Genomic DNA, 13,159 nt, shown 5'->3' on the forward strand with positions numbered 1-13,159 from the left:
TTGTACTTTATTGACGTGTTCAGGGAGGCAGGGACTTACAAAGAATTTAACGTTATGCCTGTACACATACATATATGCGTTCCCACTCTTGCGGAAGGGAGAGAGGACTTGGAGTACAGAGGAGAGGAAGAGAGGGTGGGGGCAAGGAGACAGGCGAAGAGAGTGGGACAGAAGGTGGGTTCTTAAGAAGCATCTTGCTTACTAACATGAAGCCTGGTGCCCCGCAAGAGCACGGATGAGGCCTCATTGGCGTACAGGAGGGGCCCTTGGAGGGCAGGCACATAGTGCCTAACTAGCCAGCCGAGGCCGGCATCCCAGGGACGGGGCAGAGGTGGGGGGCCGTGCACAGGGCCCCCAGACCAGGCCTCTGCTCCCCACCACCTCCCTCCCCGCCCGCTGAGAGAAAGGAGGGTTTGGGCTTCAGCCACGGACTGATGCCTTTACGGCAGCGTCTCCTTAACTACAGATACAATGTGCATCAACAGGGTGATCGCTCCTGCCCCACGCGGCAGCTGGCTGCAGGCGCCGGGTGGACCAGAACCAATCCTACAGTATCTTTGGTTTGCAGGTTCCCTTCCCTACTTTACTCCTCCCGCAGACCAGCCTTGGGGGCGGCTGGCTCACTCGTTGGGGTGCCGGGGCTGGTAGGAAAGAATCTCAGCAGCCAGCCGCTGGGGGTCCAGGAGCTGCGGGAAGCGCCCCATCACGGCTTCTACCAGGTGTGGGGGGAAGACCCCGCACAGCTTGGTGTACACGCTGGCTCGCTCCTTGGTCAGGCTGCCGGTCCCGCCCCACGGGCTCCTGTCAGCACCCGGGCCTGGCACCTGCTGGTCCTGCAGGAGTGGGGTGGGCGGGGGCAGCTGGTACGGCTCAGACCAGTACTCTCGAGGTGGAAAAGCCGCCGGCGGGGGGGCGTAGTCGGCAGGGACACTGAAGTGGCCGGCACCCACGGCCCCTCCAAAGGCAGAGAAGGCCCGAGGGGTCGGGAGCTCGGCCCCGTAGGGGCTGTAGCCAGCGTAAGGACCCCGAGGAGGGCCGGGCTCACCGGGGCCCCCTCCACGAACCCCCCACAGTTCTGACATCTGGCTCTCCAGGGAGCCGATGCCCGAGTCCAGACACTCTTGGGAGGTGTACGGAAGAGAATCTGGTGTCTGGGAGAATGGGTCTGTGGGCCCAAAGCTGCTGCCGCTGCCCCCACTAGGGGGCACGATCCTGCCTGCTGGGGCGAAGGACTGGGTCAGACCCTCTCGGTGCGGCCCTGGGGATGCCTGGGCTCCCATCTTCTTCCCATCCAGGCTGCACTGCTCATGCTCTGTGGGCACAGAGCCAGGCTGGGATGAGGGTGAAGCCCGCTGGCCACTTTTGTCCTTGGCCGGGGCCCTAGCGGGTGGGAGGAGGGCATTGGCGCGGAGCTCGTCAGCCACAGAGCGCTGCGGGCGGCTCGGCCGCTCCGGGTGGAAGAATCGGCACTTGATCCCGTAGGTGCATTTCCTCCCTGCAAGACAGTGAGGACAGCTCTGAGCTGGGGGGCAGGAGGCTCCAGGACCGGGGATGGGAGGTTCCAGGAAACTTGGGAGTTGGGAAACTTGGGAGTTGGGAAACTTGGAGGCATGGGAAACTTGGGGTTGGGTCATCTCTGAGAGGAAGAGCTCTGGGCCCAGGTCTCTTACCGTAGGGACACGGCTGCTTCCTGTGCTCCGCTGTGAGTGGCTTCTTACGTAGGAAGTTGTCCAGGCTTGGCCCGTGACGGCCCAGAGGGTCATCGGGCGGCATGAACCTGCAGAGGTGGGAGGCATGAAGGCAACTTCCTGGGGCTGAGTGGAGAGGGGGGCTGGACAGAGAGCCTCACAAGGAAGAACAAGAGGGACAGCAGCTCCTAAAACTGGTGAGCATCCTGCATGACATCCCTGGGCCCCTGGGTGGGACTGCCAAGGGAGGGGAGGAGGCCCCCGTTGGAGAGGCCATTAGAGCAGCTCTCCAAGGCCATGGGAAGCCAGCAACCTGAAAATCCGAATCAAAGGCTGCATCCATCCACTGGCTGCTGATCAGGGGCTGAGAGCCAGGAACCACTAACTATAAACTATAACGGCTGCTTCTGCCCCACCCTCCACATTTAGCCCCTCCCACCCTGCCCCCTTATCCCCAGCCTGACCTTCCTACCTGGTGCCAGATCTCTCTCACTCCCAAAGCTGCCTGGATGCAAGGCCGTGGCCCCAGCAGAGCTCCCCCTAGCCACCCCCAACGCCCAAGGACACATCTGGCTTCCCCTCTCCACGCTGGGACCCCAGACCATACTTGACCCTGACCCCCAAGGACCGGGACCATACTTGTCGTTGACGAAGGAATACATGAGCAGCCGCTCCTCAATGAAGCGCTTCCACTCCTGCCGCTCACTCTGGAGGTCCCGGTACGTGTCGTTGGAGACCACCACCCCGTCAGACTCGAAAGCTAGCTTCACGATGAAGCGGTCATCATAGCACACCACGCGCTTGCCACCCACGCGCCGCGACGGGGTGAACACCAGGATCTTCTTCTTCTCCAGCTCCCGCAGGATATGCTGGTCTGCGAGACAGTGGCAGCACAGGTCAGGGCTGCCGCAGCCCCGGAGCTCCTGCTGGCCAGGCACAGGGGCTCTGAACCCCAGGTGCCCAGCAGGAGGGGCTGAGTGCAGAGGAAGCTGGGGAAAGCAATGCTGGTCCCTGCTTGAGGCCTAGAAGCGGCCGTCACACCCAAAGGGTCTCTCCTGGGGAGAAGCCCCACGGCGGGGGGAGGGGGGGTGCGGGACAGCCTCTGCCCCTCACCCCCCCCTCAGAGGTGCCACCCACCTGTGATGGGCACATCGGGCCGAGGCTGCTCCTTTCTCCAGGATGGCACAAATACTGTGATGTCTGTGTGGCCCCGCTCCAGAAACCAGTTCACTGCCAGGAGGATGCCCCGGCAGGAGAACACTTCCTTGTTCCCGTGGCTGGGAAGGAGAAGAGGGGCAGAGTCAGCCTGCAAGGGTGGCTGGCCCACTCTCCCCTAGCCCCAAGCACGAAGGCCTTGCTCCCCAGCTCCTGGCCTGGCCTGGGTGGTGGGGCGGTCAGGCTCAGCCCACTGCCCTCTGGCCTAAGGCCTGCATTCCCTGCTGGTTCCCACAGCGTCCGGGATGGCCTGACCAGGGACTTTCCCTGACGTTCCATCTCCCGACAGTGAGGAGCCGCCCAGGAATCTGGTGGCACCCGCTCCCCATGTGGGGGAGGGTCAGGCTGCTTGCAACACACCTGGGGGTGGGGGAAAGGCTTCAGGAGCCTTCTGGTTCCTGCCCCACCCGGGGGTGCTGGGACCACGGGGACACGGATATACACAGGCACACTGAGTCACCAGTCCTCCCTCACCCCGCTGGGTGGTGCTGTGGGTGGGGGTGGGCAGGGACAAGCCCCAGCTAACTGGAGAGAAACCAGATTGCTCCGGATTAAACCTGGATTAAAGTTCAGTCCCACACAGGCCCCAGGGCTGGGACTGAGAAGGCCGAAGGGGAAGGAGGCACAATCCACTGTCCCACACAGGGCAGCTGCTGACCCAGTGGGAGAGGCACGTAGAAGCCTTTCAGTCTGAAAGTGAAAGAGCCTTTCCTCCCAAGACTGCCAATTCCCCCAAATGCCTAGACTGCTCTGTGCTCTCCTAACCCCTCCTCGGAGGGCGGGAGCAGAGGCAGAAAGGCCACCTGGAAGCCACCAGGGGACTCTGTCAGGAGAGATGGGAGGTGGGACATCCCCCAGCTGTGGTCTGACAATGTCACCCCCTCCAAAGGTGGCTGGATCCAGAAACAAGCCTGGATGGGCTGCTGGCTTGCTCTGGCTCAGTTTCCCTAGCTGAAAAACGGGCCTGGCAGTCTGCAGGGCCCATGTCAGTGGCATCACTTTCATGTTTGCTTGAGGCCAGAGACAGTCCAGCAAAGGGAGGTTCCAGCTGGCTTCCTGGGAGGGCTGAGGAGTGGGAGCTCCTGGGGAACCAGTGGGTGTTGTAGAATGCCTCCAAGCCCAGCCTGGGGGCCCTGGACGAGGCCAGCTACAGCTCCCTCCCCAACAGCCCCCGCCCCTCAGACACTCATATTTGGCAAATAAAACAGAATAAACGTTACACAAAAGAGGCAAGTCCATGGGCAACCACATCCTGTGGGTGTCTGGGGAAGGGGGAGGCCGGTAGCTGGAGTCCCAAGAGAAGGCAGAGATGGGAGTAGGGCAGCTGGGGGCATGGAGGCTGTCTGGGGGAGAGGCTGGGGCTCCCAGTCTGAAGGTCTCCATAAATTGTAGGGGAGGCAAAGTCCAGGTGAAGGCAGTGCTCATGCCCACCAATTGATGGGGCCTCCCCACTGTCCACCAGCCTGCTTATAATGAAAGTTAACATTTACTGAGAGCAGGGAGCCCAGCCCTGATCTAAGTGCTTAGCAGGGAATCATCAGCAAGCATCAGCAAGCCTCTGAGAAGGGTCCTATCATTAAAGGCCCCTCTCCCCTCCATTCCCATGAGAAAACCAATCCACGGAGCACAACTAGTTGCAGGGACTGTGGACCAGAGAGGCAGCCCAGAGCCTGTGCTCATTCTCAGGCACAAAGCACCGATCCTGGCTGGGGGAGGGGGGCAGATAGGGCTGAGTGGGCACCAAGCTCCTTCTGGAGGCCTGATGGGTCCCACACCTGCTTTCGTCATCCTTACATGGCCGCAGTGAAGGCAACTGGGGATCCACAACTCATCTAAGGCTCCCTGGCTAGTGGGAAGGGGCAGAACTTGAACCCACATCTGGGGCCCCTGGCTTGCCTTCCTAGTCCTAACAGCAAGACCTGAAGTTTGTGCAGCGGAAAGAAAAGCTCCCCAATGTGAGCCTGAACAAAGTGTTAGGAGGTAGGGACAGGCTGGGAACAGGAGACAGGGATGCATCTGGCCAACTCCAGCTCTTTCTTCAGGACCCACGAGAAACGGCACTGCCTCTGAGAAGCCTTCTAGGACCTTCCAGGATAGCTCAGATCCCTGGTTTCCCTTCAAATGCCCAGTGCTTCTCCTGTCACATTCCATCCCCCACCCCCACCCCACTCCCTGAGCCTCTGCTGCCTCCCCACGACCATGGGAACGTGATCATCCCGGGCTTGGCTCCCCGGCTCAGGAGAGCAGCTGGCGCACACACACCCACCGTCCCCACGTCTGTACACACATGTGTGCGTGCACATGCCCCATCCTAGCTAGCATCTGCAAGCTTGGGGATTTAATCCAGGAGAGTGTACTGCCTCTGGGCATGAAAATCCTGTGCTGGGGACAAGTCTGCTTGCAGCTGTCCTAGCCCCTAAAATACTCCCCAGGCAGGTAGTCAGAGTCCTGCTCTTGGAAGGAGCTGAACCCACAAGGCAGTTCCCTAGGTCGAGCCAGGCCAGGAGTGCCTCACTAGAGCTAACTTTAGTCCCTCTTGCTGCAGTGGAGGAAGCTCTGCTGGCACAGGAAAACCAGACATCCTCCCTCCCCACCGCAGTCCTGTTTGCCTAGAAGCTCAGGCACCCCCCAGTCGCTAACTAGACACTGGCTAAGTTGTGGGAGGACGTAGGGCACTCTGGCTGGGCTGCTCCCACCCCAGGACAGAGGGCAGGGCCAGGCCAGGCTAGGCAGGTGAAGAGATCTGCCTGGGCTGGGCCCAGCTAAAGGAGAAAAATTCCCTTAGAAGGAAACGGAGGTGAATTTCCCCACGATTTGCATACGCCGGGGGCTGGCCTGCCTGCCCTTAGAGGGGGAGGGGGCAGCAGGGCAGGAACCCAGCGGCAGCTGAGACAGGAAGTCTGAGGCTGGAATTCCCCTCCTGCTACAGCCCCAGCTCAGAAACCCCCCGCGGCTGTGCCTCTCCGGGCTGGCTCCTCCGGCCAACCCCCTCCTCCCGTCAGGATACAAACACACAGAGCACATGGCTGTCCCAGGGGCGGGGGGTGTGTGTGGCGGGAGATGGTCAGCGCAGCCTGCCCAAGGCTCAAGGGGAAGAAGAAACAGACCCGCGAGGCTCCTGGGCCAGCCACAAGCTGCTGGAGCCAGAGAGGGGACCCCTCTCAAAGCACAGGTTGTGACCAGCTGCCGCTAGCATGCAGGAGCCAGCTTTATCTAACTTCCCACGGAGGCTCAGCCCATTTCAGAGGCAGGAAGACTGATCCCAAGGTGGCGGAACAGGGCCCCCTGCACAACGGCTTAGCTGGGCCAAGCCGGGACCAGCCTGACAGCTGACTTGACCCAGCTGGGTTGGGAGTGGGCGGGGCCAAGGGCATTGAAGCCTTAAGCAGCCCCAAACCCCTCCCAAGGAGACCCCCTCAAGGCAGCCATGGAAGGAGCCCTCCCCAGGCCCCCAACCAGGGGCGGGGCAGGGGGAAAGGCAGGGAGGAGTCCCTGACCACGCCCACCGGAACTTTTCCCGGTCGACGACCCACCCAGCCCTGACCCAGAGGGCGGGGCCTGGACTGAAGGGAGTTCTGGGCTCCCTAGGTTCAGCCCCGGCCGGCCGAGGCTTCACCTGACCCCATTCCCTGTAACAGTCTTGGCGAAGAGGGGAGGACTGCTGGGGTGGAGTCCTGGCTCTGGCCTGGCGGGGGGTTCGGGGGGCTAGGCCCAGTCTAGCACAGGTAAACCAGGCTGTAGCAGAGGTGACCCAAGTCACAGCTGACCTGCCCCTGCCCCCATGTAAGCCAGATCCTGGGGGTCACTCTTGGTCACAGCGACAAAGGTCCCAGTACCCGGGCCTGCTGCCACAGGAGTCCAGGTCTGGCACAACAAGGCCTCAGAGGCCCCAGACCCCGAAGTTAACAGTGGTAACAGCTAGCTAGTGCTTACTTAGCTTGGGTGTCTGCAGGCTCGGTGCCTCCTCTCCTCACAATGTCACCTCAGTAGGGGTTAGCTGGGTCTTACTGATAAGGCCAGAAAGCTCCAAGACATTAAGTGACCAGTTCCTACACGGGAGAACTGGCCCCACAGTATAATCCCTTACACCATACTGCTTCGTGTCGCAGGAGAGGAACTGAGACTGAGTGCTGGTCTTTAAGGGAGAGACGAAAAGCCCAGGGTGAACACCAGAAACAGAGGGACCTGAGTTCGAATCCCCGCTCTACCACTTACCAGTGGTGTGTGCCCACGGTCACATCTTCGAGCCCCTGTCCTCAATCCCTAAAGCATTCCTAACAAACCCACATCCAAGAAACCATAAGTATTAAGGGAGAGCCTTGGTAAGAGCTTTCCCTTCCTCTCGATCCGTCTGTGAGAACAGTTCAAACGCTTTCCTGAAGGCCCCTCTACCAGAGATGCACAAACATAAGGCCACCACGCCCCACCACAGGCCCTGGCCTTGGCCGGGGAAGTGACATGTACCTCATGGCCACGTTGCTCCCGTCGATGACCACAGGTCTCAGGTCACTGCCCTCCTTGTTCTCCTCTGGGGCCGAGGGTTCCAGGGTGGGAGCCTTGGGAGTGCCCCCACCCCGGGGGACCAGTGGGGGCTGAGTGGAGGGGTCTGGGGAGGCCTGGCGCTCCCGCTCGGCTGCTGACCCATGTTTGACCAGCTCGCCCAGCACTGTGTTGGTGTCAGCCTGCACCCCCAGTTTCTCCAGGACACTGTGGATCTCAGCAGATGAGTAGCCAAGCTTCCGGAAGAAATCAACCTTCATCTGCAGTTCCACAGCCGATGTCTCCTCGGTGCTGGGCTCCTGAGCCGGCCTGGGGGAACTCCGTTCCCACAGACTCATGGTGGGCTGGCTTTCTGAGTGGACCTCTCTCCACCTGCCACTCACAGTTCACACGGGTGGAAGGCACCTGTCACAGCTCCTGTGGGACAACCGTAAGAATTAGAGATGGATGGGAGTGGCACTCTCTCCCACTCCTCTCCAGCCCCTACCCACCCAATAGGTTGAGGCTACACTGACTGGTGGCACCAGGCAAAGCCATCTGCGTGTGTCACCTCTCCTACTCTCTCAAAAGCTGTCCTGGCTAGGAGTCATCATTATCACTATATAAAGGATGAAACTGAGCCACAGACTTCAAGAACTTAATGTCACCCAGCTGTTAGCTGGTGGCGCAAAGACTTGAACTTAAGCAGTTTGGCTCCACCTCCTACCCCGCCCCCAGCCCCACGGCAACCCAGGGGACCCAGCAGTCCTGGGAGGCGTCGCAGGACGTCGCCGCGCCCCCACAGCTGCTGGGCGGGGCTCTCGGATGGAAACCCGAGGTTGGAAGTGCGCTCAGGGAGGGGGGAGGGGGTGCCGGGGGCTTCCCCACTGAGGCCATCGCCTCCGCTCGCCCCGCGCTCCGAGCCCAGGCCCAGGAGGCGCAGGGCCCGCGGCCGGACTCGCGGGCCGGGAAGGAGGAAGTTTCCGGGGAGACCCACCGCGAGAAAAGTTGCTGGGAAACTCTGGTTGGCCGCGGGGCGCGGGTGACGCGGAGGCTGTCCCGGCCCCGAGCCCCGCGCTCTCTCGGCTCCCCTCTGGACCTTGCCTCTCCCTCAGACTCCCCCAACTTGAACTAAGTTGGCGGGGTTCCTGGGGACCGGCGAGATCGGAGGGGACCCGCCCCACGTCCCTCCCCTCCGGCCGGTCTTAGCCGGAGCCCTCCCCGCGCCGCCCGCCCTTCCCCGGGGCCCGCGCCCCCGCCCCGCCGCGCGCCTCACCCCGCCGAGCGCCAGCCTCGGCCCGCGGCGTCTCCATCGGGCCGAGTCCTGGGGGCGAGGCCGGCGGCGCCTTTATACGGAGCGCGCAGGTGGCGTCCGGCACCGTGACGCGGAAGCCGGGCAGGGGAGGCGGTAGCCGGCCTGGGCGGTAGGGGGCGGAGCGGCCACCGCCCCTTCCTGCTCCGCCCCCGCGCCGCCCCGCCCCACCCTTGGCCCCGCCCCCGCGGCCGGAGCACGGCTGCCGGCCGGCCCAGAACTGGGGGTGGGCAGGGACGCGCGGGCTGCCACGGAGGCAGCGCCTCCGCGTGCCCGGCAGCAGCGCATCTCCCCACAGGCGTCAGCGAGGCGCGGGCCGAGCCAGGTGCACACGGCTACGCGGGACCGGGTCGGCCGCGCACGTTCAGACCCAGGACTGACAAGTACACCCCGACTGAGCCCGGTACAGTCACGGTCGCGCTGAGTGAATCAAGTCTCCAGAGGTCGATCCACCCACCGTTGGAGGTAGGTCCTTAGTTGCAAAGACGGGCACCTTTCAGACCGAGCCAGGAGCACTCAACAGGTACACCGTGACTGGAACAGGGACACACAGGTGGGGCCGTGGTGAGGACACTTAGCAGGATAGGAAAGTACAACCAGGAAGTACACAGTGGCCGAGGCGGAAAACCAGGCAAAGAGGTTCGTTTACACCAGTCACCAGGAATGTTCACACAGTATTCTCTCGTGCAGCTCACGGATGCACCCCACCCCGCCCCCCGCCGTGAGGATGCTCTTAGGCCCCAGGCCAGGCAGTCATGGTCTCCCACTGCAGCACAGCCCTTTCCACTATTTACCCGTGACCTTAGGTGAGGAAGACAGATTGCTAGGCCCATTTTACCCTCGAGAAATTCAGAAAAGGGTTAATTGCTCTGTCTGGAAAGGACTGGAAGGAGGACCAGGGGCTTCCATGCCAGGGCCCCAGGAGCCACCTTTGCCATTTTTGAAACCACCAGTGACCTGGGGCCGAGGGGAGACTTTTTGGTGAGAAGATCGGGCCGGACACCTGCCCTCAAGTGTGTGTGTGTGTGTGTATGTGTTTAAAAGGGGAACACAGAACCCTCAAGCTAGAGGATGAAGCCTCAGCAGTATCACTCGCTCTCTTTGAAGATGGGGAAACTGAGGCTTAGAGAGCCAAAGCCCTCAAAACTGAGAGCTGACTGTGTACTGGTACTTTAATTTTCTCTGTCTTATCGTAGGCATGCATCCTATAAGGTAAGTATTAGTGTGACAACCATAAAGTTTGATGGTAAAAGACACTGTATATGCTGTACAGGTACGGCTTCATGGATCATAGTAGTAACAAAAAAATATCCATGTGTCCACGAGCTAGTTGAAAAACTAGACCCATACCAGTAGCTTCGAGACCCTCACATGCCTCCACTGCAGCCTTCGCCCTTCATCCTGAAGGACCACTTTCCTGAATTTTGTTCTAATTGTGCTAATCACTTCCTTGATTTTCCCTTGGTTTTACCACTTTAGTATAAATCCCTAAACATCATATTGTTTAGTTTAGTTTTGCTTTTTTTGTGTGCACATGGAATCATTCTATAGTTATGTGACTCCCTATTTTCACACAGAATTGTTGTTGTTGTTGTTTTTTTAAGATTTATTTTTAACTAGTCTCTGCACCCAATGTGGGGCTTGAACCCACAACCCCAAGATCAAGAGTTGCACATTCCACCGACCGAGCCAGTGAGGTTCCCCCGACATAAAAAAGAAATGTTTTTTAAAATACATTTCTGTTGTCGCTGTCCCTATAAGTTATTTATTTTACGATTGAATAATATTCCATTTTAGGACTGTACCACTAGTTATTTGTCCGTTCTGTTATCAGATGTGATTTCTGGGATTTGTTACTTATTTACATAGGTAGCTGTTACCAGGCATGTGCTTTGAAAATTCTCGTACCTATCTTAATGCGCTTGTAGAATTTAAGCAACAAAAACTCAGAGTTTCAGAAACGTGAAGTCGTTTGCCCAGGGCCCGTAGAGTTGGGATTCGCAGAGCTCCTTCGGAGGTACCCATCTCCAGTACCTTCCTGTTTTAAGAGGCCACAGAAGACCCAAGGAGGAGGGAGCATTCATTTCTAGCCAGGCCAGGAAGCTCTTTCTTGGGACTTGCCTGACCCTGTCTACCCAGGTCCCTGCCTTGTTGCCTCTCAACTTTAAAGACCCCAGAATGTTCCCTCCTATGCCCCCCAGGGGAGGGCCGCCAGCCAAGGAGAGAGGCAGAACAAGGCCCCTTTCCATGCCCCCCCAGACCCCCCGCTGGTCTCAGCTACTCTAACTGAGCGCTGCTGATGCCGCACCCCTGATTTTCAGCACCACCCTTTTATAGGAAGGAAGAGCTCAGTGCCATTAGGCATTTATTCATTGCAGGAACTAACTTTAAGATAAGAAAAATACTAAGAAACAAGCCCAGGTTAATCGCTGTGATGATGGTAAGTCAGCTGCAGCGATAACGCCTCACATTTAAGGACTGCTCACCAGGCTGCAGGCACTGGGCCAGTGCTTTGCATCTGCTTCTTCCCTGGCGGGGAGTGCCCTCCCCTCCTTCCCTCGGACTGCCACCGGACCAATTCCATTCATCTTTTTGATGATGTCACCTCCTCTGGCCCACCCAGACTCTTCAAACGCCACTCTGCTTCCTCCCTCCTACTCCCACAGCACCCGGCCTGTGTCCCTACGTGCCGGATTGTGATTGCCTGCCCGGGACCTCCTCTGGGAGGTCCAGTGCTGTGCCAGTTGTAGCCGGCAAGACCGGTGATGAGTCACGCAGCTCTGTCCCCTCCCCAAGTGAACAAAGTCTCACTCTCTTCCGACTCTTGAAGGCGGCTCTTTCCTGAGAAGCTGACTCTTCTGCAGACTCCAGGGCTGCTCTGGGGAACCCCTGCTCCACTTACAGCTGGATTTTGCAAACGTTGGCCCTAATTCCCAGGAGCACTCTGGATGGAATGGTGCCCAGCCCATGCCTGTCTGTCTGGGCTCGCCAGCTTCCTTCCTGGACCTTGCCTGCTTTCTTGCCACCTGGCCAGCCTGGGTGAGGTCTGCAGAGGTCCAGGACTGGTCACCCACTTGGTGGGGGATGGGGGACTTGGAGAGAGAAAGATTGCAGGAATCACCTTGGCCTTTGATAGCTCCACTGGGCCACTCAGAATGGGGAGGACCCAGAAGCTAGATCACATCCGTAGGAAGGGTGGGCAGGCTGGACCCCAAGCCTTAGCAGAGTAGCCACAGAGGTTAAATTCATCAAAGACTTCGAGAATTGGAGAAAAGATCAGTTCCCTCCCACGTCTTAACGTTCCTAGTATATTTTATTTTAAGTTATTTTTAACTTTTTTTAACCTATGTAATCTCTACCTGGGGCTCAAATTCACAACCCCGAGATCGAGTCACGTGCTCCTCTGACTGAGCCAGGCAGGTGCCCCGTCTCCTAGTATGTTTTAAAAAGACATCACAGTAGAGCTACAAAAAGAAACCAACCAAACAAACAAATTGAGGTAGGTTTGAAACAGTAATTGAACAAAATAACTTTTTTCATCATGTATTCAAATGCAGTGGACTACTGACAAGATAGTAATTGGGGGATTGGTCTTAAAAATACATCATTTCCTTGGAGTAATGGCTGACTGTAGGGCAGGGTCAAGGAAAAGGTGAGTTGGGAGCACCAGGAGACACCAGAGTTGGAAAGCGCTCAAAACGCAAAAGGATGGAGTGTGTCCCAAGGACCCAGGAGCTAAATTGCTCCAGTGGCCACAGCAGCAACCATTCGAGCAATAAAAGAAATAACAGAGTATTAGATTGTAACCCAAAGTATAAAATGTATATCCATGAGTCCACACTGGCAGAAATAACTTATTGCATAAATTGCTAACCCGGAAAGAAGAAATAAATCTTCCTTACTGGAGAATTCCAAGTAATCTACGTAGATGCTCCCTTCCGGGATCTGGAGTTCATGAGCCCCCCCACCCCACTACTTCTGACAAGAGAGCAGGAAATGGGAAAACAGTAACCTTAGGGTGGAGAAGTCTGGCAGTTACTACCTTGACCAAGTGCTCAAGGTTACTTCGTCAGGAGTGAGTGGAGTGGCTGTTGTGCGAGCCTGATATCACGTGATGAGAAGGGCACGTTCCTTCTATGATTCTTCTTCCCCAAACCCATGACCCCAGAGAATGCCTCAGACGAGCACCAACTGAAGGACATTTTACAAAACACTTGACAGGGGTGCCTTCAGACTAAAAAGCACAGAGAGGCGCGTGGCTGGTTTCTTCTGGGAAGCGTGCCATTCTTGATTTTGGTTCAGGTCATGATCCCAGGATCGTGAGCTCAAGCCCTGCGTCAGGCTCTGTGCTCAACGAAGAGCCTGCTCGAGATTCTCTCCTCCTTCTCCCCAAATAAATACATAAATCTTCCCCCCCCCAAAATGAAAAGTATGGAAAGACAGAAACAGTCACAGCCTAGAGGAC

At 58.3% G+C, this 13,159-nt stretch overlaps 1 protein-coding gene across 1 annotated transcript; it reads right to left on the reverse strand.

The window, feature by feature from the left end:
- On the reverse strand, window positions 1-8,758 carry ZC3H12A (zinc finger CCCH-type containing 12A). The gene is made up of 6 exons (XM_045981251.1): window positions 8,659-8,758; window positions 7,368-7,820; window positions 2,826-2,965; window positions 2,328-2,562; window positions 1,671-1,777; window positions 1-1,495 (listed from the first exon to the last, which is right to left on the reverse strand). Exons 2-6 carry the CDS (start codon window positions 7,739-7,741, stop codon window positions 621-623), a joined length of 1,731 nt encoding a protein of 576 aa, XP_045837207.1. The 5' UTR covers window positions 7,742-7,820; window positions 8,659-8,758; the 3' UTR covers window positions 1-620.
- Window positions 8,759-13,159: the final 4,401 nt, after the last annotated feature.

The sequence above is a fragment of the Meles meles genome, chromosome 1, assembly GCF_922984935.1.
Source record: "Meles meles chromosome 1, mMelMel3.1 paternal haplotype, whole genome shotgun sequence".
Lineage (NCBI taxonomy): Eukaryota > Metazoa > Chordata > Mammalia > Carnivora > Mustelidae > Meles > Meles meles.